Below are 25,943 nucleotides of genomic sequence, written 5' to 3' on the forward strand. Positions count from 1 at the left end.
GGGGCGGGCTCGGGGTGGCCGGGAGAGCCGCCGCATGCGCGCTTCCGGCGCGAGCGCGACCAGTGACCATGGCGGCGGCGGCGGCGCAGGGCAGGTGGGGCGCGCGGCGGCTGCGGCTCCTCCTCTCCACGCTGAAGCCCGGGAGCCACGTTCCCCTGGCCGAGCCCGTGGCTGCGTTCAGGTAATGGCGCCGCTCCCCACCGGGAGCCCCCGCGTCGTTGTCCGCGCGCTCGGGGCGGCGTGAGGGGAGCCGCTGGCCAGGGGCCGGGCTGGGGACGCGCGTGGTGATGGCCTCGCCGGCCCCTTGCCCTTTAACCCGTGACCCGGGCGCGGCCGAGGGAGCGCGGGCGGCGGGGCGCTGCGCTCGGCCGAGGTGCGGAGCCTGGAGCGGCGAGGGTCCGGCGGTGGGAGACCCTCGCTCCGGGCCCGCGTTCCGCGCAGCCCTTCACGCCTGCGGGCAGTGCTCGCGCGCGCTCCTGTCGGGCCAGCCTGGCAGTGCCTGCGCCCCATCAGCTCTCGGAGTCGCGGGCCCCAAGGCCCTGGGTGTCCTTCGCCCCGCTTGCCCGCCTCGAGCTGTAATGTGCAGAAGAATCACCTCGGGAAGCGGGGAGATGGCTCCCCGAGGTGACGCCCAAGAATCTGCCTTTCCCTCTTGTGACGCGCCCTCCCGCACAGGCTTTGAGATGCGGCAGCAGCAAGGAAACTGGATCCGTCTCTGACCCGCAGTCTTAAAAGTGGGTGCCGTCGGTCTCGAGGGCGAGAACGCAGGACATGTGGTTGGAGCGGCGTGAAGCTTGCTTTACTTTATTTCCTGCGTACCTGCCTACACACCCGCACGCGCGCGCACAGACACGCGCCCGCGCACAGACACTCCCCCCGCCAGCTGGTGCTGGGTCAGTTCCACTCATGGCTAGGAAGATACCTGGCTTCAGAACTTCACCTGTTGGGAAGCTTCTCATTTGGAAGGAGAAAGGAAAGATCTGACCCGCTTTAACGATTTTCAGAACTGTTTTGATACAGATGGAAAAATATGTCAATGTCTGCAGCTCTGTAAGTCAACGTTGAAAAATGCCCATTTATCCAGTGTCCCATTTGCAGAAAGGGATTGAAATGGGGTTCCTGTGATGGCACCAATATCGGTTACAATAGGTTATTAAATGGTTGCAAGAAGGCCCCATCCACTTAGCAGTGCAAATCATTCCTCCTAAAATATCTCTGAAAAACACGTTTCTCTGGATTTTCAACTGCCGTTTTATAAATGCAGTTGCAAATTGATATGACCTGTAATGGGGAAAACAAGCAGTGGTATTGGTTAATCCGGAAACAAGAAGGCAGTCCCGTGTTAAGTAGGTAAAAGCACTCCTGTAAGACCTTTGCTTCGGAACAGCTGGCGCCTAACCTACAATTGAGTTGCGTTCCAAAACTATCTCTGTAAGTCTGCTGTTTGGAACTCTGACTCTTTGTATTTCATAATCTGCAAAGTGGTTTATCCCAGGGCCTGGTCAGGAAAGCCTTTTCCACCTGAAATTGTGTGTTACGTGCATTTACAATATTATAACTTTACAGAACCTAACGGCCTGCCTGAAGAGAGATGTTTTCCGGTTCAACCTGGGGCTGCTCTGTCTGAGCATCAGAGAGCCGCCGTCCGCTGGCGCCTGCCCTCATCTTCTGTCCAGCAGTCAGGGTGAATGTGGCCCCGGTGCCGAGCCCCGCTGGAGACTCTCTTCAGCCGTGAGGTTACAGAAAAAGCATCAACAGGAGCAAGTTCTTTACCCTCGCTAAGCCTCGTGCCTTGCGGACTTGTTCTGAGGGTTTGAGACAATGAGGGTAAAAGGCCTGGCACGTAATAGGAATTAAGTAATTAGTAGTTACAATTAGTAATGATACAAATATGAATATCTAAATAATAACACAGTGTATAAAAGATGTAAAAATAAGTCCTCAAAATTCATGTTAATCCAAGCCCTGGGCGTTGCTAATGCTTTATTGTAGCTAATGGTTACTTTGGAAAAAATGTACAAAAGAAATAGCTGAACATACAAGGTACAGAGAATATGTAGGACTTATTCAGTGGCCCCCATTTTTATTTCTAAGCAAAGTGGACATTCCAGGTGTCGACATTCAGGTGCTCATTTTGGCTTTGCAAGTTACCAGCAGAGTGACTGGGGCCAGTTACCTAAGCTCTAATCCTCAGCGGTAAAATTAGGTTGAGTCTAATGTGCATCACATAGCAAAACGAATGAGATAAGTAAGCTCTTATCGGAGGACATTATCTAGTTTAATAATTAAACTGTATGTTAGTTCTAGTTTAATTCTTTGCCCCAGATGGTTACATTCTCGCCTGCCCTACAGGAATCCTCCCTCTTTGACGGGGGCATCTCAGCCCCCTCATCAGGAAGTACCTGCTGTTGCATCGCTCCTGACCCCCTTCCCTTCCACGAACTTGCTTGTCCGGCCTCCCAGAAGGAGGGATTCGAGGACAAAAGTGAGGCGGGATCTGGGCTCTTCTGGCTGAGCAGGCCTTCCTGCAGGCTGTTTTTAAAAAAGGAGACAGGATTTTTCTCTCCTCTAAGAAATTAACTCAGTACAATCTTTCTCAACCTCGGTTGTCTATTGGAGTCTCTTGGAGAATTAAAAAAATACAGCTGCCTGGGTCCCAGCCCAGAGATTTTGATTTAATGCAGCTTGGGCATCTGGAGATTTGAAGGTTTGCCAGATGATTCAAATCTAAGTTTGAGTCCCCCTGGTATAGTGGGGGCAGGAAACGCTCTCATACAAAGGGGCCGAGCGTGTAGCTGTGTAGGTGTTGCTGAAGGTGTGGTGAACGTGTTGTGTGCTGCGTGCACCCCAGTGTCTCCTGTCCTCATACTTGGCAAAGTGCGTAGAACTGGTGGTTGCAGATTGAACTGTCTTCCCTGCCAACTCCCAGGCAACATGGAGCACCCAGCCCAGAGTAGGGGGTCAGGATATACGTGAACGAGTGAATAATACGGCAGAGTTCCGGTGTTTTAGAAAGCACATGCCAGGGCTCTACCCCAGAATTACTGAGTGGGTCTCCCAGTCTTGTCTCAGGCAGGTGCATTTTTAACTCCACAGGTGATTCTAATGAACACACCTGCTTAAGAACACCTGGGTTAGAGAAGTGATTAAAGGGAGGGAGAAATTGACAGCCCAAGAGAAAGGGGTTCATTTTTGTTCTTTAAGTTTTCTGAAGTTTTCTATCTATCCTTTTTCCTACCTGAGAGTTTGGAAAATTTGGTGTCTTGAACGGGGTTCAAAGTGATGAGCACATGTCAGGGCCATTCCAAGGCCTGGCCTCTGCAGCCTGCTTTTGTCTCAGCGTTCTTTTAACAGTGTTATCAGAGGCCTGTCATCTGAGAGCCCTTTGATAAGCTGGAGGGAACATGCAACACTCCTTTCATGTATATTTATGTGGAAGATCATTCAATAACTATTATTTTTAAAAATAAAACTTTTTTCTTACGTTTGAAATTGATTTGCTTTTGTACATGAACAGTTCTCTGTCCTGTTTCCCCAACATGGAGATGGATGCAAGGTTTTGGGAACCTCCATTAACCCCAGGGGTAGGCTGGTGGGATAATGGCAGGTCCCTCAGGTGTGACGACAGACAGGGTGTTGGTGACAAAACGCCAGGCACATTTCCTGCCCCGATAGCCTGGCTGCAAACCCCTTCACCATTTGGCCCCGACCTTTGCTCCCTCTCTGCCCCTGTGCTCTTGCCAGGCTGAGCTTGCCTGGTCCCCACATGTGCCCCCAACCCCTGGGCCTTTGGTCATGCCATTTCTTCTTCTACAAGCACCCTCCCCACCGCATTCTTTCTTCAGAGTTGTACCCATCTTGGAGGTTCATCTCAAATGCTGCTTTTTCAGTCTGCTCCAGGTACCTCCACCCAAGCCTGCTAGAATCTCTCCGTCTCTCTGAAGCCACCTTCAAAGTCCTGCGCCTTAGTAACCCTTCCCTGCCATTGAGCTCCCATCACGCCCAATTCTAGACTGCCAGGTTTTATCTCTGTATTCTTAGGCAGCCAGAAGAATGTGGGATGGGGATAATGAGAAGAAAAGAAATTTGGAATGGGGAATCAAAACACCGATACGGCAGAGCACAGAGGGAAGTCCGAAGCTTTGGGCTGGAGAGACTTCGGGCTGGCCACGAAAGGGGAGCCCGTGTGAGCCAGGCCCTGGGCAGCTCCCGGCCCTGGAGGGGTGCGGGCCTGAGAGCCAGCAGCCCCTGGTTGTGAAACCCAGTGGCTTGGACCTCGAGAGAGATGGGGGGGCCTCGTTATACATGACCTCTTCACTGCGCAAAATGCCTCTCCAAGCATGTCCTTCACACTGCTGGGAAGGGGGCCCCTCGAGAACCTTGAGGGCACGAGGAGTGATAGAGGGGCGCAGTCTCCCTTAGCTGAGCTGAGCGAGCGCTGGGCGTCTGTGTCTGTCTGGGGAGCTGCCTCGTTTCCCGTGCTGAACGCAGGCGTCTGATGGCCTCTCCCCTCCCTGAGGGTGTGCAGACGCCTCTGTCTCTCGCCGCCGGACGTGTCAGTAAACCGTTGTTTCCTGAAGCGACTCTTAGCAGTGGAGCGTTATTTGCCTTTACCTTGATTCTGGAGCTGTCCCAGGAGCAGGGCGTTAATAACAAGTAACAGCAGGGTCTGTGGGACACGACCATGGCTCCGTGGTGCTTTTACTGCTCCTCCCGTGATGTTTCTCTAGATAATGAGCTCGTATCAGTAGTTATGTCAGGCCTTACCACCACTCAGGTCTGTCATGTTTTTCCAGAAGTTGTGTGTTAGGACTCGACGTGCCTGTGTTCGGCACATTTGTTCCAGCATCTGTCCTGGCACGCCTTCACGTCCCTTCTGCGTGTCCCCCAGCCATCTGGGGAGTTGGTGGGAGGCTCCCAGGGCCTGATGCAGGGCGCCGTATGTGCTGTGTCGATGTGCATCCTCACGTTGTCATCCTGGAGCTTCCGCGAGGGCAGTTGAGGCTCCCCAGGGCAGAGCCCCTGGGGTGGCACGCGGTTAGATGCTGCAGCGCGGGAGGTCTTGGGCCAGGGAGGGCTGGTGGGGCGGGGCTTTGATATGGACCTGCCTATTTAACAGTCAACGCAGAAACATTTCAACATCTTAAAAGCAGTCTGGCCACATTGGTGCAGCCGGGCCTTCCTGACCAGGGCCCTCGTGTGGCTGGCTGGAGAATGGAGAGGCCAGATGCCTACAGGACAGCCTCGGGCTCAGGGCCTTCCCTCTGGACCCTGAGACCAGCCTCATCCTTGGGAACGCCACCAACGCAGCCGAAGGTCCGGGTGCCTCCTCTGGACCTGCTGAGGCCCAGACGGGTGGCTCCAGGGTCTGTGCCGGTGCCCACCTGGCATTCCACTGCAGGGGCTCCCGTGTCAGCCTGCACCTTGGCACCCCAGCGTGGGCCTGTAGGGTGGCCTGTGTGGCCGTTGACTTCAGCAGGCCTCTCGGTGCCTCTGTGGGATAAGCCCTGAGCTGGTGCTGTAGGATGTTCAGACATGAAGACGCAGCCCAGATCTGCAGCGTGGCGGGGAGGAAACAAACTGGTCCCTTTTTAGGTCTGGAAAACTGAAGCACGTATCAAAGTAATCCGAGGGACCTGGGGAGGGTACTGCAGCTGATTCGTGTATAAAAGCGTGGCTTTGTCCTCACATTTGTGCTGCTCAGTACTTTTCCTCTGGGGCTGGGGCTTTTCTCTTCCAGCTCGTCTGTGACCTCCGCCAAAGTGGCTGTGAACGGCGTCCACCTGCACTGTCTGCGGACTGGAGGCGGAGAGCACGCGGTCCTGCTGCTTCCGGGAATGTTGGGTCTGGAGGTTTTTACCGAGTGCTCTGAATGCTGTGTCCCCTGTGCTGCCTTCACAATCCTAGATGCCCAAGCTTGATGATTAACTTTAGTGCTTTGCTGAGATGCTTTAAGTAGTATTTGCTACAGTCAATTTTAAGTGATGTAGAAAGATACCTTTCTACTTTATGCAGTTTTTATTCCTTTAAATACCCAGTTTTCTCCCATGCAAGTCCAACACTGTGTAGTTGCTTACAGCTTAGGGGGATGACGGGTCAAGGAAAGCAGTGTGGGAAGAAGGGATGGGTGAAGGAAGGAGGTGAGTGGGTGACCAGCGGCCTAGTTTGCCCGGAATTGAGGGGTTCCAGGATGTGAGACTTCTGCTGCTAAAAGTTGGACTGATTGCCCTGTTGTGCTTGACTATATGTTCAGCTAAGATCAGAGCTAAGAACAAAACTGGGCTTAAAGCCTTTTTGAAGGTCAGAATTGGTTTGGTGCGAACGGAGCGTGGTAAAGCCAGGTGGATTACGATCTCCTCTTACAGATGAGTAGTTTAGATGTAGAAAGTTCGGGGGGGGGGGTGGAATTTCCAGTGATCCCAGGGCATCTTAAATTTGGTTTTAAGGGTTTTAGTATTGTTTTATTTTTAATTTAGTTAAGTAATCCCAGTATGTACTTATTGCCTTATAATTTGCTTCTTTCTCTTAAAAGTAAAATGCTAAAATTTTTCAGTCACATGATGGTTCCACTCGATGTAGCCTCAGCTGATAGTGGCACTGTTGTAACTATTGAGGCGTCTCTGTCCAGATAGTATTTAGTCTCTTTTTACCTCGAGCTGTTGTAATGGAGGACCATATTTACTCCAATGGCTGATGTAGAGTTAAAGCAATGAACAGTTTGCCATTGTTTCAGTATTGCTGTCATTATCCAGGTATAAAAAGCTTTTGGCAATTTAATTTTTGCTTGTGTAAAACATTAACCTGATTCAAAAATCGAACAGCAAGTTTCTCCCCTAAACTACTGTCCCCCAGCACCCAGTTCCCCTACCCACGGGCAACCAGTGTTGATGGGTTTCCTTCTCAGGTATCATATATTGGTAACTATTCCTTAAAGTAATTTCATTAGGGTTTTAGTATTCAAATGGTCTTTGCACTGGTCTTCAAATGTATACCTGTGTGCCAGGTATTATTGTTTCTGAAATTGGTCTTGAGTTACACTGTTGCCTTTTCCCACCTTCTCACCTCCTGCCCCTCTTTCAGCGCAGTTCCCTGGAAGACCCTCCAGTTCAGGGATCATGAGAGAAGCCTCAGATGTCAGAGCAGTAGACTTGTGCTGGAAATCCAGTTATGTTTTCAGCTTGGGTTTTCTGGATGATCTACCTGATGTTGAGGGAGGTGTATCTTGTCAGGAAGAGTGACATCATCATCCTTGATGACATTAAATGATCCTACAGCATCTTGAAAGACATTTTCTAATAATTGCCAGTTTATTAAGCAAGACGTTTAGTATCCATTTGTGACCTGAGCTGTGAGTCCCCAGAAATCAAGCAGAGCTTAGAAATGAGACGCTGACTTGCCCCTGGACTGGGCTTCTTGGGAGTCTGGCCTTCCACCCTGTGTGGACCACACAAGACCACCCTGCCTGTGCACACGGTGGCCGTGACCGTGTGCGCAGGCTGGGCGCTGCCGGTCAAGTCCGCCGCCGGCCTGAGAACGTGGTTCTACTTGCTAACATAACGCTGGTTCATACGGTTGTCATGAAACAAACTAGTTTGATTTCTTCCCTCCACACCCTTCCCTCCCCCCTCATTTCAGTGTTTTAGTTTAATTTTCTGGTTTCTAGTTATAACCAGAAAATGAAACCTTCAGGGCTATTCACATTAGCTTAGTAAAAGACATCTGGGATTTTAGAATTCTGCTTTGAATAACTAGGATCAAATCTCATTAATGTGTCTACACATATTATTAAGATCTCTCTCATTTGTAACAGTCATTTTTTAAAAAAAGAAAGAAAAAATAACCCAGAAGCATGTTATATCAGTAAGTTTATCTCTATGCAGTTTCATGAATTTTTTTTTTTTTTAATAAAAAGCACGATTAAGCTGAAGAGAGATCAAACGTGCTGAAATAACGCAGGACCAAATGAAAAATCAGGGCCTCTGTCCTTCTCAGAGTAGCCACTAGGGGGAGGTGGGGGGTAGGTCTGAACTCCAGCAGGAAAGGAAGCTGCTTTGCTGGTTACAGCTGAGGTCTAACTTTGAGTAGAAACTAGTTACTTTAAGATTGTAGTTGTTTCTGCTTTTGATGTAGCGTGTTTGAAACAATGAAAACATTTACTGGAGTGTAACCAAGTGACTGCTTTCAGGAAGTGGAGAGACTGATTTTGGACCTCAGATTGAGAACCTGAATAAGAAGCTCTTCACGGTGGTTGCCTGGGATCCCCGAGGGTACGGACATTCCAGACCCCCAGATCGAGACTTCCCAGTAGAATTTTTTGAAAGGGATGCAAAAGATGCTGTTGATTTGATGAAGGTGGGTCTCTTAGGCAAGAGCCCAGAGGAGGAGGGTGGCTGGCCCTGTCTTCATTTGTTTTGCTTTTGTTTGTTGTTTCTTCAAGGGTAATACCACGTGACTCCTATAGAGAATTCAGAGTTCAGGTGGGTATAAAGAGGAAAACAGATATCAAACAATCTAACTATTTAGAGGTACTGCTACCGAGACTTTGAGGCTCTGCCTTTCTGGGCAATCTTATTACATGTGTAAGCACACAATTCTGTATTGATGGCATCCTACTATACCTAATGATTTTCCAGCTTACTGTTCATTGAACAGTTGATCAAGGAGATACTTCCATGCCAATAAATACAAATTTACTTCAGTTTTATAATAGGCACTTAGTATTCTGTTGTATGGATACACTGTGTCTTAATTCCCCTCTCTTCTGATGGTAGCTAAATAATTTCTAAGTTGCCTTGTGTGTGTGTGTGTGTGTGTGTGTGTGTGCGTGCGCTCGCGTGCACGCAATTATACACGGAAGTGCAGTGAACATTGTGCTGTGCGTGGACGTTGTGGCGCTCATGTTTTGCTATTGCAGACAGTGCTGGTGTGGACTTCCTGGACCTGTCCTGGTACACGTGTGTGAGAGCTCCATGCACATCTAGGAGATGACTTGCTGGGTGATGGGAGATGCAGATGTTCATTCTACAAGATAGTGCCAAAGTATTATCCATAGTAGTCACACCAATTCAGAGTCCTATCAGCAGATGTCTTGGACTGGTATTTGTTACTTCTTTAAATTTCCCCAATCATTCAGTTTTTACTTCTCGGCAGCATCTCCCAGATGCTCATCTTCCCTGTCAAACACATTCTCGGAGCCTGGCTCATTCACCCGAAGACCAGTGTAACCACCATCATTCTTTCCCAGCCTTCCTGTAGCCAGTTCTTCCCATAGTTGCAGTCAGTGGCTTTACCAGATGCAGTGACTCTCCCGTTTCCCTCTCTGATCTGCATACCTGTCCTCGAAGTCTTCGCTCAGACCTGCATGGACGCACACACGTTGTCACGTCCAAGTACAGCTGATCTCCACTGTTTCCGGTTCCTTGAGCCTTTATCCAACCGGAAGATGTAGTCCCCTCATCATTCAAAACAATACTATGTACTTAGGTTTTTATGACAATCATATTTGCACCATAACTAATTGAGAGAAACGTTTATGTCATCAAATGGTGGACCCTAGGATTTTTCTTTAATGGCCAATTGACACTCCACACACCACAGCTGTGTTGATTCTGATACTGGACGATCATCAAGTTCTCTCAGCAGCGAGGAGCCATAACCTGTGCTGTGCATTTCGTGGTATTTGTCACAGATGCTGAAGTTTAAGAAGGTCTCTTTGCTGGGGTGGAGTGATGGTGGGATAACAGCCCTCATTGCAGCTGCAAGATACCCGTCCTACATCAACAAGATGGTGATCTGGGGGGCCAACGCCTACGTGACCGACCAGGACGAGGAGATTTATCAGGGTAAGTCCCTCCACCTGGAGAGCAGCGTCCCCTCCCCCAACCTTTCTCAGGCCTTGTTTTGATGTGAGTTGACAAGTCATGTCTCATCCGTTTCCTCGGCTATAATGTGGGAAGGCGGTGAGTTCTCAGGAGAGTAATGCAATTTAACTAGTCTGTATTTTAAAGTTTCCTATTTCCAGAAGTGACACTTTTTATGAGTCAGGAAAAGGCTAATAAGTAAAGTTCGTATTTACATTTCCTACTGTGGTAGTGACCCTCAAGGAAGGAGAGGATTGACGTGAAGTGTTATTTACAGGCTCATTTCAAGTACCGTGAGTGTGGAAGGGAACATTGTATTCAAACATGAACCCTCATACTTTGATAAAGAATTGTTGTGCTATTCACACTTTTAAACGTTGTCCTTCAAGCTTATCTCTGAGGATTTTTAGAGACGGGGGGAACAGGGGCTGGCAGAGTGCAGCCCGTGGGCAGACCTGGCCCACTGCCTGTTGGTGTAAGGCTGAGGCTCTGATAGAGGAGACCAGCGCTGTGGTTGCTGGGGACCGAGAGGGGTGGTCCCCTCCAGCCTGGGGTTGCTACCCAGGGCCTGTACTGGTGGCCACCTCACCCACCGGGCACCCAGTCATGGCATTCCAGTTGGCAACTCAGGAGTTGCTTAGCCCCCAGCAAGCTGCCCGAATTGAGACCACTGGGCTCGCAGGATGAGAGGAGGGCGCACTGAGATCTGGGGGTCCCTGGGGCGAAAAGTGCAACTGGCTTAGGCTTCCCCCACTTTCCTGGCTGCAGCCTTCGCCCCTCTGCTTCTCTGCAGGAGGCGACAGCAGGCGTGCGGGTGATGACACCCTGCCGCCCCGTGGCTTCCCTCTTGCGTCACCACCGCTCCTGAGCCTCCGTTTCCCCAGTTTGTCAGCATGTTTGTTAACAGAACTAAAAAACAAAACCCTCCTCGGGAAGGTCTCCTCGCTGAGGCAGACGTCCCATCGTTTACTTCTGCTCCTCCTTAAATATGTTATGAGATACACTTTAAAATATGTATTTTAATATATATCTTATGTAATAGTGTAATAGGATATATACTATAAAACATAATGTATATTTATAAAACAAATATTTTATATATTTAATTTTACATAAATAATGCATATGTGTATAGCATCTCTATAAATTAAATACGATATCGAACATATAATAGATAATATTTTTATTTTGATTATTTCATAGCTGAACTTTTAGTTCAACCGTATAATATTTGACCCATATAAGGCAACACCTGCGGCGTGAACGGACCCGCCGAGGAGCACGAGGTCAGTCGCTGCTGGCCGCGCGCTGCTTCCGGCCTGAGTCGTCCATCCGTGTGCCGTCTTGAAGGCACTGTCGTCACGCACATTCATGTCCCTAAGCGACACATAACTTAGTTTTATTTGTTTTGGAGCTAAGCAGGGTTCCTCCGTCCTATGTGGCGTTTTCTGTGACTCCCGTTTTACACACGGTTCTCTTAGAGCGCCGTTTCTGAGGCTCGTTCGTGACGGTGCCGTGGGCGTCCTGCTGGGCACGCCTGTTGCACTTCTCCCCCCCTCTCTTTCCCCCTGGTGTTGCTGTGAGCGTCCTCGGGTGCGTCCTCAGCGTGTGAGCAGGCCTCCCTGGGGAGGACGCCCGCGCCGTGCTTGCAGATGGGCCACTTTCAGGTGGCTCCCACCCCCTCAGCGCATATCCTCAGCAGGAACTCGGAACTATCAGAGTTCTTAATTCGGGCCAGATGGGTGTAAGACGGTATTTCATCGGGGGTCTTAATTTGCATTTTCCTGTTACTAATGAAACTGAGAATCTTTTCATGTGTTTATGCACCACTGCGGTTTCTTCTTTTGCATTTTACCTATTCGTGTCTTTTTACTGGTTTTTAAATTTTTATTGTGTAATATATGATAGATGTAAATAGCACAGCATGTTTCACGGGTGCGTGTTATGAAGTGTAACAGCAGAGCCAGCACGCAGGAGACCCCACCCAGCGCAAGCAGAGAGCACTTCTGTTACGGGCACGGTGTTACTGATTTGCAGTGTTGCTTTGTTTTTTGGTTTTTAGTAACCTGATTACCAACTCCTTGCTGGTTAGCCATTGTGTAAGTAGTTGTGTTACCAGTGTGTGACTTGTCTTTTTGCTTTCTTTCTGAACAGAACTATTTAATTTTAATGTGAGGAAATGGTACAATGTTTTATTTTCTCATTGCCTTGGTGAGTTTTTAGTTGAGGTACAAATGACCTGTAACATTGAGCTGCTCTTACATTTGCCGACGCGTCTGGCTCTTTGCTCACCTTTCCTCCTTCCTTCTCACATGTCCCTTCTAAGGCCCTCTCTCTTTTCCCTGAAGTTGTTCTTCAGAAGTTCTCTAAGGGCAGGTCTGGTAATAGTCAACTCAGCTTTTACTTGAAAATGTTTATTTCACGCTCACTCTTGAAACATGGTTTGGCTAAGTACAGAAATAGAAATGGAAACGTATCTTCTCTGCTATTCTGGTGTCTTCTGCCTTCCTTACCTGCTGTTGTGGGTCTGACTTTCCTTCCTTTGGAGTGATATGTCTTATCTCTGGCTCTTTTTCAGATTTTCTCTTTTTCTTTGGTACACTGCTGTTTTACTGCCCCGTGTTGGATTTCTTTTTGTTTTTCCTATTTGGGCTACATTTAACTTTTGTCTGGATTCTTTTATCAGTTCTGAGAAACATTGTCACCTGCTGATTCCCTCTGACAGTGAATCCCCCTCCTCTCCCTCCCCCTCCTCCATCTTCCCCCTCCGTCCCTCCTACCCCTCCTCCTTTGGGGACTGATTGAACTTTGTAGACCGAGCATTTCCGTCTCCCCATTTCTATTCATCTCCGTGTCTCTGTGTGTAGGGCTCTGCATAATTTCTTAAGCTTTCTCTTCCAATTTTCTAGTTGTTTCGTTATCTTTCAAAGATTCTGATTGCCTTGTGATCTTTGATGAGGAGTGGATATTTGCTTACTCTTAATCTGAAAACAAACAAAAAGACAGTGAGCATAAGTTGAGAACACTTTCCTTCAGAGAGGATGTCCGTTTGCTGCTCTTGGCAACTGTGGATGGTACCAGGTTGGGGCCATTTCCATCTCAGGTTCAGCCGTGTCCACCCTCCCCCAACCAACAGTCACTTTCCCCCGAAGCAACCCTGCCTTTGAGTGGTCTTACCACTCTTCGCTCTGTTTTCAGGGTTCTCTTACACACAGACACACACACACAACACACACACACACTCTAGTTTCCATCAGTTACTGCAAACTCCAGCAGTGCAACAAAAATTATATATTATGAAAGAGCTAGTTGTTCCACTGCAAGAGGGCCTTCCCGAGGGTGTGGTCTGCTACACAGCCAAGGGCAGAGCCGTCTGTGGGGCACTTCTCACGGGCTGTCTTCATGCCGTCGTGCCAGCTCCTCTCTCCTCTTCCTTCTTCCCAGGTCTCCTGCCACCTCTTCATTTTCAGGCTTCTTCTCTGCATCTCCCCACCAACCCCGCCCCCGACCCCGTCCGGAGTCTTCTCAGTTTTGTGCGGAGCAGTTCAGCGTCCTCAGCCTCTGGACTCCACCCTGGGCGTCCGTCTGCGGGTTCAGAAGAGTGAGCGAGAGAAAGGCAGGCACTGTCTCTATCAGGGTCAGCCTGCCTCAGACGGCAGTTCACTTTAAAGGTGGCTTTTAGCCATTATTTCCTTTCCTAACAGAGAGTCATCTGTAATATAGTTTGTAGTTAGTAGTTACACCCATGTGCCTTCAGTGGCAGAAATTAGAATGAATGTGTGTGCATTTCTCAACGTACATAAATGCAGTTCAGAAAAAACTCCTGTTATAAATAATGTCATTTTCACTCACATGACCCTAATTAGGGGAATGTCTGCTTTTATCTTACACCTTTAACAGAAAGCATTAATTTTAGATCTAATTTCATTCACTTGGTAAGAATCTGCTGGTCCCTCTTTTGTGCCCAAGGGCCACAGTGGGGGACAAAACAAAGCAAAACCCCACGCGCAGAGCTCACATCTTGGTGGGGACCCAGCACTTGGCACTCAGCACGGACACAGAAGCCACTGAAAGTGACCAGCGCTGAGCAGAGTGACGGACACGGGGTCGGGGAAGGCCTGGCCGACCTGGGCGAAGCCGGCGTGAGCCACGTGGAGACCGGGGGGGCACTCCCAGCTGGCAGGGCAGCCTGTGCCGCGGCTCCGAGTGCCCTGCGCTTGGAGTATTTACAGGTGAGCTCTAGTCTGAGACCAAACCCATCTTGCCCACGCCTCTGTCTTTCAGGTATCCGAGACGTGTCTAAATGGAGCGAGAGAACAAGAAAGCCTCTGGAAGCCCTCTATGGGTTCGACTACTTTGCCAGAACCTGTGAAAAGTGGGTGGATGGCATAAAACAGTTTAAGCATCTTCCAGATGGTAGGTTACACAAGCTATTTAACGGCCCCTTTGCTCATTAGAGAGGCTGCTTGAGTCCCTCAGATGCTCGACGATTCCTCGGGGATTAATGCGCTCGCCCACTGTCCTTCCACACTGATGTGTGAACAGAGGGTGCTGGTGATCGTGTACAATGCGAGTTCTTGTGTGATAGACCCGCCTTGCACCAGAGACAGACCATGTGTACAAAGGGTCACATTGTTGAGTCTCTCATAGCAGACTGTTCTTTTTCCTTCCAGTCCTTTGTGTGTATGATGGCAAAATCATTCTCCAGAAGCCTCAGATACTCTTCATTTTCTGATTCCAGGGTGGGTAATTAGAAAACAGAAAGCTGCAACAGACACCAGATTTTCTCTTTTTCACATTTAGAGGTGTCACCCCACTACATCCTCTGTTACTAGGACAGAAAAGGAGGGACTCTCTGTCATCACCTTCAGCCCCAGAAGAATTAGTATGAGGAAGAAAGTATTCAGTCCTTTCCCAAGTTCAGAGCTAAGTTGTGTCACTTTAGCTGTGACAGATGTCTTCCTGTCTTTATCTGAAAAATTAACATGATTTCCAATAACAGGAAGAATTGACATTCTGAAGAGAAATTCTGAATTAAAGTCTATTTTTTATAGCTATTTACATTTGTAGTCTCTCACTTTTCTAATTGCTAAAAGAATCGAGACTAGGTAAGATCTAATCTTGAAGCACATTCAGTTACAAAATTGTTGTGATTCAGGTACCAGTTTGGTCTATTCAGTAATCATTTCCAGAATGAGTCATCTGTCAAAACTTTCATAATGAGAAGGACATTTGGAAATGTTACTTTTTTGGTTTAAATTCAAAACAGCAAGTATATCCTGTTCAAATGCAGTATCCACCCATAGCAACAGGTCCTTGAAATGTATTTCAGGGAGAATGAAAAGACAACTACAGACTGGGAGAAAATATTTGCTAAAGGACTTGTATCCAAATGTACAAAAAACTCTTAAAACTGAACAATAAGAAAACAACCCGAATAAAAGATGGGCCAGACAACAACGAGATCCCACTGTACGCATCTTAGAGTAGCCACACAGAGGAATTTTAGGACAGTGAAAATGCTCTGTATAATATCATCATTGCATCCACATCATTATGCATTTGTCCAGACCCACCAAATGTGTCCAAGAGCGTGTGCCCGTGGAAAACCCCGGGCTCAGGGTGGTGACGGCGCGTCAGTGCAGGTTCATCTGTTGTGAGAAGCGTCTGACGGGGTGTCGACGATGGAGGAGGTTGTGCATGTGTGTGGCCGGGGGTACGTGGGAGCGCTCTGCCTCCCACTCGGTCCTGCTGTAACCTAAAACTCTAGAAGATGCAGTCTGTTAGAGAGAGAGTGAGGGAGGAAGTGTCACGATGCAGAGAATCTGGAAACGTATGAATCGTCTTACAGCAAGGCTGTTAACAAACTTCTCATCTCGCTTCAGTACCGACTCCTTTGACAGGAGCCCTTCTCTTGTACTCAAGGCTATGGCTGCTCAGTTCAGCTTAGGGATTCGTCGCCAGATTTGGAGTCAGGCCCAGGGGTGGATTCTGGCTTTGCCACGTGGCTGCTGTTTGAGTGGGTTCAGGCAGATCACTTAGCCTCTCTGAGCAGCAGTTCTGGGTCTGTGAACTGGAGATACTGGGAACTACCCAGGAAGCTGCTGTGAGGATTATATGTGTGAGGTGAGGTGTTTTTATATATACACACATGTATATAAAGTATGTGAGATTTTATATACCATGTGAGGTTATATATATGAGGTTTTATATACTATGTGAGATTGCATACGTGAGGTTTTATATATATATTCTATGTGAGGTTATATATGTTAGGTTTCATGTTTTATTATATGTGAGGTTTTATATATTATACGTGAGGTTATATACATGAGGCTTTATATGTATTATATGTGAGGTTATATATATGTGAGGTTTTATATATATTATTATATGTGAGGTTATATCATGTGAGGTCGGCTTTGATACAGTACCAACTACAGGGTGAGTGCTTAATAAAAAGTTAGCACTACTATTGTAAAAATACTTGATTTACAAGCGGTTGTATCTACTGTATGAGTTAAAGCCTGCATCTCCTGTGTCTCACGGGTGCTGAGTCACTGGGCCGGCTCCTGACACGCGGGGTGGGCTCGGGAACACTGGCGTTAATCGCCGCGGGGCTGCTCAGTGGCGGGTGCGGCCACCCCGGGGCCAGCAGGCGGTGACCCCCACCCACGAGGAGGGAGGAGCCGCTGCCTGGACAGCACCCGGGGACCCCGGCTTTCTCAGGGCAGCTGGGGAGGACGGGGTAGCTCTGGGGTGCCTGCTGGGAGCAGGACACCTCCTCTTAGCGGTACAGCCATCCCAGGGATGTATGATGGTCCCTGATTATAACCGAGAGAGGCCAAAAAACTCATGGAGTTAGGGCACCCCCAAGATTTCCCCCGCAGGAAATGGCAGGACAGGAAGTGGAGCCTGACTTGTGCCATGTGAGCCTTGGAAATGCTGTCACTCGTCAGGGTGAGGGCCTCTGTCAGGGGTGTCGGGCGGGAGGGGTGGACAGCAGCTTCTGCGCAGCTGCAGTTGTAGCTTCACCGTGAGGGACACAGGCTTGAGGGCCAGAGGGCCCCACTGAAGACACTATTTCAGGGGAGGAGCTTTTCAGATACCAAGCGTCTACCATCGTTTGGCAAACGGAACTGCCCCACGTAATATAAAGACTTGTAGGTTTTTGTTTGTTTTAACTACTGTTTTCCATGAATTATGAATTTAAATCAGGCAAGAGTGCTTGTTCACTAGTAGAGCTTAAAAGAAAAAAGCCACGAGAGAAACAGAAAGGAAACCCAAAGAATGTTAGAGCTGGAAGGCACTCAGACCCCGACTCATCCAGGCCGGTCTCGTAGAGACGGATGCTAAGGGCCGGGGGCGGGGTGGGAGGGCCCGCTTGCCCGCGCTCTGCTCCTCCCCACCCCGAGGAGGGTCACGGGAAAGCAGAGTCTCCGTGTCTTTCAGGTAACATCTGTCGGCACCTGCTGCCCCTGGTTCAGTGCCCCACCCTAATCGTGCACGGTGAGAAGGATCCTCTGGTCCCGAGCTTCCATGCCGACTTCATACACAAACACGTGAAGGGGTCACGGTGAGTTCAGCGTGAGCCAGCACTCTGCCCTGGGGGCTTGGGAGGTAAACGAGAGAAGCTGTAGGAAAAGAAGAAGCATGAGGGTTGGGTTTTTCAGGTGCATCCCACCCCATTTTGCCCGTGTGAACCAACAGTCCTGCTGTATTTAGGGAACGGGGCCAAGGAGCCCTGGAATCTGAGGGCAGGAGCTCTGAGGGCTGCAGCACATCAACCTAAACAGTCACCTATCATTTGGGAACTTTCGTTATAAAAGCACTACTTACCCAGTAAAGAAAGTTTGTAAAATCAAAAGAAGAAAGCAAATCGCCTGTTGCTTACCATCCATTTAAATACCTCCATTAGTAGCATTTTTGTGTACTACTCCTTTCTAGTATTTATTTTAACATAGATAAAATCATATTCTATATTCAACTCTGATTCCTGCTTTTTTCCCCACTTAAAATTATGTTGTAAACTTTTTGTGTTATTTAAGCCTTAAATATGTACACATCAGAGGAGAACCTGTTATTCAGAATCACAAAACAGCAGCGTCTGCCAAGCCAGCTGTGTTGGTGGCCCATTCGATTAAATGGCCGAGACAACGTTCCTTGTCTGTGCAGCCCTGTTTCTGCCAGACAACCTGGGGACGCCAGAGAACCTAATAAGACATGTCAGCAGAAATTCTGTTCTTCAATCCCATTTGTTTTTATATGGAGCAGAAATTTATAATTTAAATACTTTGGCTGACCCGGGAGCCAGCTTCTGCTGGTGCTTATATCAAGATGAAAATCCCATGTTGAGCAAGCTGAGCATTTCCTTGATATGCAGTGACGCACATCCTGAAGGAAAAAATGAGGTGCGGCCAGGAGGTGGTGGCCTGGGTTTGTTTTTCTTAAGCAAACCTACTGGAAAATAAACACCCAAGTGAGCCTTGGTCCCTTCAGAGACTGTATGTTAATTCCAGAGATGCTGTCATTACTCAGGACATCTTTGGAATTGTATAGAATTCTTTGGAAACTGGCTTTGTTAGTGACCTAAGAACATTCTCCCTCCCCCCCCCCCACCCCCCGACCCCCTCCACGAGCCGATTCCGGTGCCCACTGCAGACCAGCACTGCCTGGCAGGTCCGTAGTGGTCCCTGAGCTGAGAGCTCCCACAGTCCAGCAGGGAAAGTAGGCTCAGAAACAGTTCCTCTACCTCCTAATCATGCTATTTATTCCATGATAGATTTTAACAAGTGTCTCAGAGAATTTTTAAATGTGGGAGACATGCTTCTTATTCTGCAGTAAAATAGCATTACTATAAACCTGTCTAATTCCTATGTCCAAATAGCATTTTATATTTTAAAAGGCATTTCACATATGATATCTAATTACATATACTTCACAACAACCCTATGGAAAAAGACTTTGTCCCAATTTACAGATGAGAAAATCAAGGCTGAGACGTGTTAAGTAATCTTCCAAGGTTGCATGGCTAGTAAACGACAAATCCTGGGGTTTTTTCCTCCTAATATGGTGCTTTTCCCCACAGCACAGCTGTCTCTCATAAACATACTCTTATTTTAATATGATGGTAAGATGCCTGTATTATATACTTTCTGACCTGGTTAATTGCCTTCTAGCTTCAGAAATGACAGGTTTTTGCACACTGATGCTCATGATAAATGCAGTGTGTTCCCTTAGAGAGCCAGGTTCAGTGAAAGTCTGCAAGAAAGTTTAATTTAGGAATTCTGTTCCAGACCCATCTCCTAGCAACAGAATACATCAATATGGGAGAAAAATATTCCCTTGCCATTCAGATGTTAATGGTTTCAGTACACTCTCTTATGGAAGGTCATTTCTTAGAGCAGGATTCTTTGGAAAAAATGAGTTCAGAGTAAAGTGTTACACTTGCTCCCTTCCTCTGCCAGAAGAGCCCTTTATGTTGGGCATGAACCTAAAACACGGTGGTTAATTCTGGACCCACAAAAAGAGGGTTGATTCCTTGAGCACCAAGGTCCCCCTCCGACTGTGTGCACAGGCCTTCTGACCCCAGGGGAGTAACTCCAACTCCGAGTGCAGGGTGCTTCCGATGAACTTGGGGTTTCATTTCCTTGCCAGGTACATTTATAATTAAAGAATTAAAAGCACAAGTCTGTCGCCTCAAAGACTGTACTACAAATAGATAATCAGGTATGAAACAAATGCCTTTCTCTCCTAGAAGGGGGCCGAATGAAGGGTGGGCGTTCAGCAGGCCCACTTCCTGCCTGTGACAATTTGTCTCTCTCTGTTCTCTTTGCTGGAGAAGAATCACAGCATCTCCTGGAGACAAAGAGGCCTCAGAGATCACTCAAGTTCAGTGATTTTAGGTTTTGTTTTTAGGCAGTTGAGCCCTTCCTCCTAACAACCTCTTCTGCAGAAGTCCCAGATACAAAGCATAAGATAGTGGTCGCTGTGATTACAGCGGTGACGGGGAGCAGGCCCTGCCCGCTCCGGGCATCGCCCGCTCGGCCAGCCCTCCCTCCTGGATCGCACGGCACTGACACGTCGCCTGCCTGGCTAAGCAGCCTCTGCTTGAGCGCCTCCTGTTGCCGGGCACACCTGGTCCTCGGGGCCACCCGGCTTGCTGTCACAGTTTGCGCCGAGCAGAGCCTGCACCCTTCGGACCCTTTGGGGCTGGAGTGGACGGGCCCGTGGAAGCAGAGGGGCCGAGCTGGCTCAGGAGAGGGTGGGCCTTCCCGGAGGATGTGACCACCGCGCTATAGTGGAGACACGGAGTGCTCGCCGTGCGTGGTCGTCAGCTCCGGCTGCTGTGACAGAGACCGCACACTGGGCGGCTGAAACTACGGACGTTTAGTCCCTCACAGTCTGGAGGCTGGACGTCCAAGATCAAGGTGTCAGAGGGTTGGTCTGTCCTGAGGCCTCTCTCCTTGGTGTGCAGATGCCACCTTCTCCCTGTGTCCTCACACGGTCGTCCCTCTGTGTGGGTGTCTGTGCCCTGATCTCTTCTCATAAGGACACCAGTCAGATTAGATGAGGGCCCACCTGTGTGACCTCATTTTAACATGATACCTCTTTAAAGACCTGATATCCAAGCAAGGTCACACTCTGAGGTACTGGGGTTAGGACTTCAGCATGTGAATTGGGGGACATGGCTCAGCCCATAACAGTATGTTTCTGAGGAGGTGCTCAGATCTCAGGAATTGGGGGCCCAGCAGAGATCAGGATCTGGGTTTCAGACCCAGCTACACGTGACCAGCGCCTTGCCTCGAGTCCTTCTGTACCCCTTGCCCCTTCCTTGCCTGGCCAAGGCCACCCAGCCTTCCGGTCACAACTTGGATGTCTCTTCCTGCTCTTCCGATTACTCACCTTTCTCAGGCCACACGGCCCCTTATTGATACCTTGTTAGCAGCGAGCATGCCAGCATGTGTACGTGTAATGTATCTAGAGAGAGAGAGGATGGGTTTACTCTAGGAGTAAGGCATTGGCTCGTGCCGCTACAGAGGCTGAGAAGTCCAAGATCTGCAGTCAGCAGCTGGAGGCCCAGGAGAGCTCATGGTGCGGTTCAGTCTGACTCTGAAGACCTGAGAACCAGAAAGAGCTGACGTTTCCGTTCGAGTCTGAAGGCAGGAAAAAGCCAGTGTCCCAGTTTGAAGACAGGCGGGAGGAGTTGCTCTTGCTCAGGGGAGGGTCAGCCTTTTGTGCTATTCGGGCCTTCAACTGATTGGATGAGGCCCACCCCCGTGGGGAGGGCAGTCTGCTATGCTCAGTCTGCTGATTCAGGTGTGAATCTCATCCCGAAACACCCTCACAGACACACCCAGAATCATGTCTGACCAAATGTCTGGGCACCTGTGGCTCAGCCAAGTTGACGCATAAACCCGACCCTGGCGGAGGGCAGCTGGCGGGAGCTTCCTCAGAGGCCTTGGCCTGGCGGTGGTAGTGCTAAGGGTGCCTGGGCTGCCCAGGTCGTGGGTCAGGTGCTGGCCTCTGCCTCACCACGGGAGGGAGGAGGGGCCTCGCTCTGCAGCTTCCTGGCCTTGTCCGGTCTGGCCAGCGGTGGGAAGATGGCCCCAGACCTCCAAGGTGGGCGGGGGGGAGTGGGGTGGTGGCATGCCCCTGCGGGCGTGAAGTGAAAAGGGCTTGTGCTGGCAGCAGGTTCGTTCCGGTTCCGTGGAGAGGGGGCCCGGCGGACACCGAAGGAAGGGGGCACACCCCCCTCAGCTGCCCGGATGAGCCTTCCCACCCCCCCCTCAGCTGCTGTTTCTAGTTCCTCCTCTCTGACTGCAGGCAGCTCGCGACCCCCTTTAGGGCCAGGTTCCGGGATTACCTCCAAACAGGACCAGCCTCATCCTTACAGAGCCGGGTCCTGGTGTCTCACAGTGGGGGGAAGGGGGGGCTCATCCTTTCTAGACAAATCTCACCCGTGACATTTTCTAAAATCTTTTTTTAACATCTTTATTGGAGTATCATTGCTTTACAGTGGTGTGTTAGTTTCTGCTGTATAACAAAGTGAATCAGCTATACGTATACATATATCCCCATATCCCCTCCCTTTTGCATCTCCCTCCCACCCTCCTTATCCCACCCCTCTAGGTGGTCACAAAGCACCGAGCTGATCTCCCTGTGCTATGCGGCTGCTTCCCACTAGCTATCTATTTTACATTTGGTAGTGTACATATGTCCGTGCCACTCTCTCACTTCGTCCCAGCTTCCCTTTCCCCTCCCCGTGTCCTCAAGTTCGTTCTCTATGTTTGCGTCTTTATTCCTGACCTGCCCCTAGGTTCATCAGAGCCATTTTTATTTTAGATTCCATATATATGCGTTAGCATCTGGTATTTGTTTTTCTCTTTCTGACTTACTTCACTCTGTATGACAGACTCTAGGTCCATCCACCTCACTACTGATAACTCAATTTTGTTTCTTTTTACGGCTGAGTAATATTCCATTGTATATATGTGCCACATCTTCTTTATCCATTCATCTGTCGATGGACACTTAGGTTGCTTCCCTGTCCTGACTAATGTAAATAGTGCTGCAATGAACATTGTGGTACACGACTCTTTTTGAATTATGGTTTTCTCAGGGTGTATGCCCAGTAGCAGGATTGCTGGGTCGTATGGTAATTCTAGTTTTAGCTTTTTAAGGAACCTCCATACTGTTCTCCATAGTGGCTGTATCAATTTACATTCCCACCAACAGTGCAAGAGGGTTCCCTTTTCTCCACACCCTCTCCAGCATTTGTTTGTAGATTTTTTGATAATGGCCATTCTGAGTGGTGTGAGGTGATAACCTCATTGTAGTTTTGATTTGCATTTCTCTAATGATTAGTGATGTTGAGCATCCTTTCATGTGTTTGTTGGCAATCTGTATATCTTCTTTGGAGAAATGTCTATTTAGGTCTTCTGCCCATTTTTGGATTGGGTGGTTTGTTTTTATTATATTGAGCTGCATGAGCCGCTTGTATATTTTGGAGATTAATCCTTTGTCAGTTGCTTCATTTGCAAATATTTTCTCCCATTCTGAGGGTTGTCTTTTCATCTTGTTTATGGTTTCCTTTGCTGTGCAAAAGCTTTTAAGTTTCATTAGGTCCCATTTATTTATTTTTGTTTTCATTTCCATTTCTCTAGGAGGTGGGTCAAAAGGATCTTGTTGTGATTTATGTCATAGAGTGTCCTACCTATGTTTTCCTCTAAGAGTTTTATAGTGTCTGGCCTTACATTTAGGTCTAAAATCTCTTTAAGGTAAGAACTTTCCAATTGCAGTCGATTGTGGTCGCCAGCAAACGTAAATAAATTGTCTCCAAGTTGGAGCATTTTGTTGATACGCTGTACATAACTGGAACCTTCATAACGACTTTCGTACATTGTGAAGCACAATACAGATAGGATAATGGGCGAATAGCAAACGTGTGTTAAGTGTCTACTGTGCGCCCGGAGATAATTTCATCTTCAGAATAACCCTGTGGGGTGGACACTGTTACTGTCGCCACTTTCCAGGTGAGCAGCGGCGGTTTAGGGAGATGCTGTCGCTTGCTGGTTAAGAGCCTACGTTGGTGTGACTGGCTTGTCCTGCCCCCATCATAGCCAGCACCTTTAGCCTGTTTCTCCTTCGCCCACTCGCACGTAGGGAGCGTCGTCCAAGGACCGTCCAGGAGAGGCGGAGGGAGACTAGAGGGACTGTAATTCCTCAAAAGGTCCAGAATCACATTTCTTTTTCTAAAGGTGCCAAATGCAGTGAGGCACCTGCCCCAGCAAATAGGATCTAGCATCTGCCCCCGAGGGGTCCATCCTCTCCAGCTGAGCCGTGTGTCTGGCGCTGGGGAATTGCCTGCTCGTTTTCCTGGAAAGTGTGATTGTTTGAACACCACTCTCCACGAGCGTGTGATTTGATCCTTTGTTAAGTGGGTGAGAGTCTGGGTCAGCAGCGGTGGCCACGCTGCCCTGGCGGCCCCGTATTTACACCTGTCCGGGGCAGTGCTGTCCCGAGAGGAGCACATGTCAGGGGTAGTGACCCCTGTGTCAGACCTCAGGGAAGGCTGTGTTGAGGACCCCGAAATGACCCCAGCAGCTATCAAGGAGCAGAGCTCTTTTATTCATACCCTCATTCGTCCATCTGTCTGTCCGTCCCTCTGTCTGCCCATCCTTAGTCCAGTGCAGTTCTGAATGTAGATGCCTCAGAACGGGGCTCCCATATTTTTAACGAGGGGCCCGGTTTTTATTTCCTGAGACTGAGTTTACTACTGGGAGAACACAGCACTGAGGCTAAAAAGATGGGATTCGCAGCTGGTGTCTCTCCTTCCTTCTTGGGTGTCTGAACGAATAATAGGAGTGGGTCGGCTCGCCACACAGGAGGACTTGCAGGTTTGGCAGGGTGGGTCTCTGCTTCAGAGGCCAGCGTGGAAGGTGCAAGGTATCCCAGACGTGCCCTTCTGTGACTGCCAGCATCCTCGGCAGTTGGTTCTTTTCTGTCTCCTGAGAACAGAGGCCGTGACTGTCCCTGTGAGCCCCGTCCCTCTGGAGGGCAGCTGGTCCTTTCTCTGGGGTGGTGCAGCTCATACTTCTTTCCTGAATAGCATTAACATTGACTTGGAAATGCCCTGGTTATTGTTAATGGCATTATTAACCTTCCCCGGGGCCTCAGAAAGATGCCAGCAACAGATCCTCCTTTCAAGCCCGTGATCTTGATAGTCTGGGTTCCCTCACCACCCCCCACCTCCGTGTGGTTGGGTGCGGGAGGCCCAGCATCGCCCAGGACAGCTCTGTTCCAGGCTCCCTCCCGCCACGCGTCCTCCCTAATGTTCACGGAGGTCCCTAGAGCTCTCAGCTCCCCACCCCGTGGGAAGCAGAGAGAAGCAGGAGATGTGGTAACTGGCATTTTGCCCCAGTGTAGTCCTTTTAACGTCTGTTACTGGGGACAGAGCAAGTCAGACTTGTGCTTATATCCTAGAACCTTTAATTTGTTTAAAACTTATTGTCTGCACTTTTATAGCCAATAAATAAAATGTGTAACTCAGAAGTCTGCCTTTATTAAAGAAACTGCAGACCAGCCACATTTGACCAAAGCCCTGTGGAAAGGAAGAAGCCTCCCGAGGATGGTGAGGTGTCGTGACGGCTGCAGAACCAAGGGCGGGTGGCTGATGCAGGCTCCTGCTACCCTCACAAGCGTCAGGAACATTTACTTGCCCTTTGTCTGGTGGCTTGTATGCAGACCTGCTCAGTCCTCCAAAATGATGGGGTGATTTGGAACCTTGAACAACAGGCCTGCGGGGGGCTGTGAATTCTGATTTGGGTTTTCCCACTACACAGATATTCCAAGAAGCTCCAATCCAGTGGATTCTGGACACTTCATCTTTTTATCATCTTTCCAACCCTCTCTCTCAAGACCAATGTTATTAAAAAGATTTTTTTTCTTAGGTAACCACCAATCACATCTCCCACTCTCAGTCAGGTTTGCAGTCAAACTATTTCTTACCTGATTCAGTTCCAAGCACACCGTGTGTGCTCTGTCACTGTTAAGTCTCTATTCTGGGACCATCCATAAGATGTACCTTACACTTTCTTCCTAATAGAGGTGATGGAAAAAAAAATAAAACGGCAGTTTCTCACTTGAGGTTTTCATGAAACGATAGGGAGGGTAACGGGTTTTTAAGTGATGTGCCATTAATCAATCTTTTTTTTCTTAGGTTGCATCTGATGCCAGAAGGCAAGCACAACCTGCATTTACGTTTTGCAGATGAATTCAACAAGTTAGTGGAAGACTTCCTACAGTGACAGTGTCCCCGAGGACATGTGACCTGTGAATCCTGAGCCTGGGGCTTGAGCCTGGTGCTGCCTTTGAAACCCGCCTGCGGGTCACCCCCCAGTTCACCTGCCTTCCCAGGCTCGCCGTGCCTCCTCACAAACTGCTCCTAATCCAACAGCAATAATGACATATTATAAGCATCCTCTAGCTTTCATAGCTACAAAAATTAAACCTGATTTTTCAATGTTGTTGTGAATTTCTACCATTGTCTTAAAAAATAAATTGCTATCATGATTTACTTTA

General features: G+C 48.8%; 1 protein-coding gene across 2 annotated transcripts; it reads left to right on the plus strand.

Annotated features, from left to right (window-relative positions):
- The first annotated feature begins 26 nt into the window (after positions 1-26).
- Positions 27-25,943, plus strand: BPHL (biphenyl hydrolase like). Of its 2 annotated transcripts, XM_059937810.1 has the most exons (7): positions 29-181; positions 5,741-5,844; positions 8,186-8,352; positions 9,689-9,842; positions 14,145-14,276; positions 17,313-17,436; positions 25,582-25,943. In XM_059937810.1, the coding sequence occupies exons 1-7, from the start codon at positions 69-71 to the stop codon at positions 25,667-25,669; spliced, it is 882 nt and encodes a 293-aa protein (XP_059793793.1). In that variant the 5' UTR covers positions 29-68; the 3' UTR covers positions 25,670-25,943. The 2 variants fall into 2 exon arrangements, with proteins under 2 accessions (XP_059793794.1, XP_059793793.1); XM_059937811.1 differs by lacking the exon at positions 17,313-17,436 and having other exon boundaries at positions 27-181; positions 25,582-25,675.

This window comes from Balaenoptera ricei, chromosome 11, assembly GCF_028023285.1.
Source record: "Balaenoptera ricei isolate mBalRic1 chromosome 11, mBalRic1.hap2, whole genome shotgun sequence".
Lineage (NCBI taxonomy): Eukaryota > Metazoa > Chordata > Mammalia > Artiodactyla > Balaenopteridae > Balaenoptera > Balaenoptera ricei.